The sequence below is a fragment of the Aegilops tauschii genome, chromosome 4, assembly GCF_002575655.3.
Source record: "Aegilops tauschii subsp. strangulata cultivar AL8/78 chromosome 4, Aet v6.0, whole genome shotgun sequence".
Taxonomy (NCBI): Eukaryota; Viridiplantae; Streptophyta; class Magnoliopsida; order Poales; family Poaceae; genus Aegilops; species Aegilops tauschii.
In genome coordinates this window covers 272,116,517-272,123,085 of record NC_053038.3, presented here as the reverse complement: position 1 = coordinate 272,123,085, position 6,569 = coordinate 272,116,517, and the positions used below count along the sequence as shown (strand labels likewise).

General features: G+C 51.1%; 1 protein-coding gene across 1 annotated transcript; it reads left to right on the top strand.

The window, feature by feature from the left end:
• The first annotated feature begins 2,376 nt into the window (after positions 1-2,376).
• Positions 2,377-2,832, top strand: LOC141021818 (uncharacterized). Its single transcript, XM_073497667.1, has one exon. It carries the CDS (start codon positions 2,377-2,379, stop codon positions 2,830-2,832), a length of 456 nt encoding a protein of 151 aa, XP_073353768.1.
• Positions 2,833-6,569: the final 3,737 nt, after the last annotated feature.

The window sequence follows — 6,569 nt, the reverse complement described above, 5'->3', positions numbered from 1 at the left end:
CTGAAGCTGGAGGGAGCACTAAGGCTGCGGCCCTGGCCGGCCAAGGCAAAGGCGAAAGCTCCCAGAAGAACAAGAAAGACTGGAAGGGGAATAAGAAAGTCGCCTTGAAGAGTGACATCCTCGATAAACCTTGCCAGATCGACGCGAAGAACGACGAGGAGGGCAATTTAATTTTGCCCAAGCATACCACTTGGTATTGTTGACTCCTGAAGCAAGACGTGCGGCAAGATTCCTCCAGGGACAAGGACGAAGACGATGACGACAACGGAGGCAAGGGTACCTCCGGGTACCCCAACGTCGAGAAAGTCTTGATGATCTTCACCGATGTCGAAAGCAAGAGTCGCCTTAAGGTTATCAACTGAGAATTTAACATGGCGGTTCTAACTACCACCAAGTACCTTGAATGGGCCAAGACGCTAGTGACCTTCGATCAGTCGGACCACCCAGCCCACATACCGACCCCTCGGCGGTAGGCTTTGGTGGTTGACCCGGCCGTTGGAGGTGTCCAATTGCGCAAAGTCCTAATGGGCGGCGGCACTAGGCTCAACATAATTTACGCTGACACCCTGGAGGCGATGGGCATTATGATGTCCCGGCTCAGCAAGAGCAACATGCAGTTTCACGGGTTAATCCCCTGGAAGAAGGCCAAATCACTCGAACAGATCACCCTCGATGTCGTATTCGGTGAAGAGAAGAACTTCCGAAAGGAACGACTGACTTTTGAAATGGTAGACTTCTGAAGTGCTTACCACGCTATCCTGGGTAGGCCCGCCAACACACGTTTCATGCCCGTCCTTGTTACATGTATCTTAAGCTTAAGATGCCAGGGTCGAAGGGTCTGATCACTATCACGGGCTATCGGAAGTTGGCTGAAGAATGTCTCCAGAAGGGCTCCCAGGTCACTGACGAACAGATGGCAATGGCCGAGCTGGATGAGTACAAGAAAGCGATGGATTCGAGCGAACTGCTGAAATGCAAAAAGCTGATAATGGAATCCACTTTCCAGTCGGCAGGAGAGATGAAGCCAGTGCACATTCATCCCAAGGATCTGAATGCCGCCCCAACCAACATCTCCACCACCCTTGACAGGAAATAGGAAGGCAAGCTCATCCAGATCCTCCGTGAGAACGGGGACATCTTTGCATGGAAGCCTTCTCACATGCTGGGTGTTCCCAGGGAACTGGCTGAGCATAGACTCTGTGTTGACTCGAAGATGAAGTGTGTAAAAGAGCACATTCTATGATCTTCCAAAGAGAAGCGCAAGGCAATCGGCAAGGAGAAAGTGCGGCTTTTAGCCGCAGAGTTCATCCGAGAGGTGTATCACTCCTAATGGCTCGCCAACGTCATCATGGTTGTGAAGAAAAATAACTCACTCCAAATGTGCATCGATTTTAAGCACATCAATCAAGCCTGCTCGAAGAATCATTTCCCTCTCCCTCGCATAGATCAAATAGTGATTCTACTACCGGGTGTGAGCGGTTATCGTTTCTGGATGCATACCGGGTACCACCAGATCCGAATGTATGCTCCTGATGAAATAAAAACAACATTCATAATCCCTTTTGGGTGTTTTTGCTATATCACTATGCCATTCGGGTTGAAAAATGCGGGGCCACGTATCAGCGCATGATTCAGCAGTGCCTGTGGATGCAAATAAGTCAGAACGTGGAGGCTTACATGGATGACAACATGGTCAAGTCTAGGAAAGTTTCCGACCTCCTGGCTGACCTTGCCGAGACCTCCGCAAACTTACGCACTTTTGGCATCAAGGTCAACCCGACTAAGTGTACCTTTGGGGTCCCTGCCGACAAGTTACTTGGTTTCCTTGTTTTTGAATGCGGGATTGATGCAAACCCTGAAAAGATCGGAGCAATTGTCTGAATGAAACAACTAGAGCGTATCCATGATGCACAGCACCTCACAGGCTGTCTGGCAGCCCTGAGTAGGTTCATCTCAAGACTCAGTGAAAAAGCCCTGCCGCTTTACCGATTGATAAAGAAGTCTAACATGTTCAAGTAGGCTCCCGAAGCACAGGCTGCGTTCTAGGAACTCAAAGCCCTGCTTTCAACCTAGCCGGTGCTAGCTGCTCCGAGCAGCAAAGAGCCACTGCTCTTATACATCACCGCCACGAGCCAAGTTGTTAGCACGATACTCACTGTGGAGTGGGAAGAACAAGGAAAAACCTTCAAGCTCCAACGACCGGTCTACTACATCACCAAAATCCCAACCCCTTCTAGGCAAAGGTATCCGCATTATCAGAAGCTACTATATGGGATCTATCAAACTGCAAAGAAGGTGTCACATTAGTTCCAAGAGCACTCAGTCACGGTGATAACCGACGTCCCTTTGTCTGAGATCATGAACAACAGAGATGCCATGGGCCAAGTGGAAAAGTGGGCCATCGAGCTCCTTCCGCTGGATATCAAGTTTGAAGGCAAGAAAGCCATCAAGGCGCATGCCCTAGTGGACTTTCTTGCCAAGTGGATGGAACAAGAGCTGCCCGTCCCGAGTCTCCCCGAGCATTGGATGATGTTTTTTGATGGCTCCAAGATGCTCCACGTGTCCGGGGCCGGAGTAGTTTTAGTGTCCCCTAAAGGCGACCAACTCAGCTATGTGCTTCAGATTCACTTTGACTCCTCCAACAATGAAGCCGAGTATGAAGCTCTCCTGTATGGGCTGTGGATGGCGATCTCTCTGGGAATTTGCCGACTGATGGTCTACCGCGACTCAGACTTAGTGGTAAACCAAGTCATGAAAGAATGGGATATCCGTAGTCCGTCAATGACTGGCTATTGCAATGACGTCAGAAAGCTAGAGAAACACTTCGAGTGATTAGAGCACCATCACGTGCCTCGACTCAAGAATCAAGCAGCTGAAGATCTGGCCAAGATGGTCTCCACTTGGAACGGTACCCAAGAATGTGTTCCTAGAACACCTGTACTCGCCCACGATGAAGGAAGTACCATTCTTGGAGGAGCCCCCACCACCAATCGGTCCCTCCAGTATGACTGAAGTGCACATTCCTGTGGTGATCGACCTTGTCCAAGGGATCCTTATTATCACTCCTGAGTGGACTAAACCATATCTGGCATATCTGCTCAGGCAGGAACTCCCAGAAGATGAAGTTGAGGCTTGTCAGTTCGTCCGTCGATCTAAAGCCTTCACTGTCATGGCAGATCAGTTGTAAAAGAAAAGCACCACCGAGGTCACTCAATGATGCATATCACTAGAGGAAGGGCAGCAAATACTGCAAGAGATTCACTCAGGAACATGTGGGCACCATGCATCCTCAAGGACACAGGTTGCCAAAGCGTTCAAAGCCGGGTTCTATTGGCCCCGCGCCAACGAGGCTGCCCGAGATATAGAAGATCAATGCGTCGGGTGCCAATTCTACGCGAATCAGTTACACAAGTCGATGTCCTCTCTGAAGACTATTCCCCTCACCTGGCTGTTTGCCGTCTAGGGGATTGACATGGTAGGCGCACTCTGGACCGGGGCGAGTGGTTTCACGCACCTATTGGGCGGTCGATACGTTCACCAAGTGGATCAAAGCATAGCCAATAAAGAAGTTGTACTTGTCGGAACTAGGGCTCCATGGACCCAAACAAGGTTCGAACTCTAGGGCATGTGCAAAGATCTAGCCTAGCTGCAGTCCCAAGCTCATCACCTCATGGCTTGGCCTCGTCGAGTTTGTGCGAGCGGGAAGAAGAGTGGACATGGCAGCTTACCATGGTTTGGTCCACCTTGCTGTGTAAAACCCTGCGAGGAGGATGAGTATGAACTAGTACAAGTGCGAGCTGCCTTGGAAGAACTCAATGGCCAGACGGCTCGGTGGGATCCGATCCTCTTCTACGGTGGAGACTAGCCTATATTTATCATGGGATTGGTCCTCTTCCCTCGTAATTTAGGCGGGAAGGGATTCGACAATGGCCAATTTAAAATGGGACAAGAGTACATCTTATCCTGACGAAAGGTGGTCTTCGCCTGCAAAGCTTCTGGTCCTGACACAGTGGTGGGCTCGGCGATGACATCTGTCTTGCCGAGCTCGTGGTCTTGGTCTTGTTGCACTGGAATGGAAACCTTTGGAGGATTCCTTGGGAACCCGTGTACATCCTTGCCTCCTTATCACAAAAGAGGAAACTGTCCTGGACTGCGCTAGCTGGCAACCTCCTGGCCTTGGTCGTCATGGCTCATGTCATCGCATGCCTCATGACGGGGGGGTGCCTGCATAGAGATCTCCGCTCCTTGGGAGGCAGGCTCGGGAAGCTACTCCTCGGGAGGTAGGCGCGGGAAGCTGCTCCTCGAGAGGTCTTGGTGTCGTTTGCCTCCCGAGGCGAGGGCCCTCGTGAGGGTCTTGCTTGTGAGGTCCAGAATTTGGACGGCGCCAGGCCGTCGACGGGGCCACGTGCCGGGCCGCGGGCAGGCAGGTCTGGGTACCCCTGATCCCAAAACACCGTAGTAGCCCCCGAGCCCAAGGCTCGACGCGTGGCGCACGACGAGACGCGGAGGCCCCCACTTCCCCACGTCGCCTCGACAACTTCACAAACTGACAAATGTCTGGTGCTTGCTGCTGGGACATCATTTCTCCTTCCTATCTTGCTCCTGATCCCCTTCTCCAGCAAGAAACTCCTCCAGATCCGGTCACGGTGCCATCCCTCTCTGTCTTCCTCGCCGGTCACCGATGACTCCCGAAATGGCGCTTGCTGAAAAATCAGAGCTCGCGGCCTCGGCCACGAGCTCTCTATCTCTTTCACCGGTGCTCGCAGCCTCCTGCATTGACAAGGAGGAGGACCTCAGTCCAGCGCTTCCACTAACAGCGGGTGACACAAATGAGTGGGGCGAGACTCTGATCTGGGCCGGCTCCACGGAACGGAGCACCTTGGCGAAGACGGCCTACCCCTTCTTCCTCCATAGTGTCTTCTCAGGGCTTGTCGCGCCCTTCTCAGAGTTCTTCTATGCCATCCTCAGGTAGTATAAGATCCATGCCCCCCATCTCTAGGCTAACTCCATTCTCCTCCTATCCATCTTCGCCTTCTACTTCGAGTCCTTCATGGGCGTAACACCTTCGGTGGCTCTCTTCCGCCACTACTTCAGCTTGCGATTCCACATCCGCGACCAACGATCTGCATGCATCTGCACTACAAAAAAAGGCACTTTCGTGATGATACGTGTTTGTCACAGTAGGTCACGTTTTCTATCATGCATGTACATCCATGACAAATTTATGAAAAAATCAAGATACTCATACATGTGCTGTCGTAGAAGTGTTCCATGACAGTACCAAAATTATCATCACAGAAGTGTCCACTTCCACGACGATAAATGACGCGTCATGGAAGTGCTTTCGTCAAGGGTGACCGACACGTGGCATCCACCGTAACGGAACGCCGTTAAGCTATCGGGTCCGGTTTTGGATCTGATAACCCTCTAACAACCCGGACCAATGAGGATTTTCCACGTGTAAAATTCTCATTGGCCGGAGGAAACACGTGTTGGCTCACCCTTGGGACAGATGTAATCCATTCATTGGACAGGAGGCGCCTATGATACGTCAACACGTGGCACAGCCCAATAGAGGCCCATTCTAGTGAAAAGGCCGGCCCATTTGACTTGGTCAAATGGTAACGGGCCGGCCCGTGGAAAGCCTGTTAACGGCTTGTTCATATATAGCCCATTTACGGCCCGCTAACTCACGGCCCGTTACGGCCTATCCGAATTAAGCCCAGTAGCTTCATCTGGGACTTCCAATCTGATTCCAGCCTGTTGTAACTTCCGGCCCATGTATGGCCCATGATGTCTTTAGGCCCATACGAGACCATTTGTAACTCTTGGCCCATTAACGACCCGTGGTGAATCTGGCTCGCAATGAACAGTGTACCCCTTTATACCCATTAACGGCCCATTATTCCATTGGGCCGTTTCCAACCCGTGTTATCTTTCGGCCTTCTCAGGGCCCATTTATTCTTGGGCTCATTTCCAGCATTTGGTTACTTACGGCCCGACATTGGCCTTTTCTGCATGTGGGCCAAATTCAGCCCGCGGTTACAATCGACCCGTTTGCGGCCTGTTACTCCGTTGGGCCGTTTTCATAACGTCATCAAATATGGCCGAATAACGACGGCCTATTATTGTCGGCCCATGAACGGACGATTCCAAATGTAGCCCGTTTATGGCCCATAATGCGATCTGTTATTGGCCCATGTTTGGCCTATCGATCATATGGCACGTAGAAGGCCCATTGATGCTACGGCCCGTAGAAGGCTCATTTATGCTACGGCCCGTAGAAGGCCCATTCTTTCTACGGCCCTAAGACGGCCGATAGGAGGACCATGGTAACTACAGTAAATATGTAGCCCATGGTTATTGTGGCCTAGTTTAAAAAAATAGGTTATTGCGGCCAGTAGCAAACCGCGGAAATAGAACAGCACTGACTACAAGCAAACAAATAAATAAGACAACAAGGAAATAAATAAGCAAGCAACTTACGCTAGGCTATCATGGCTATTACACATATTACATCCACTGGGCATCAAAGTTTGCCACCAGTGCAAATATAGGGAACAAAGCAG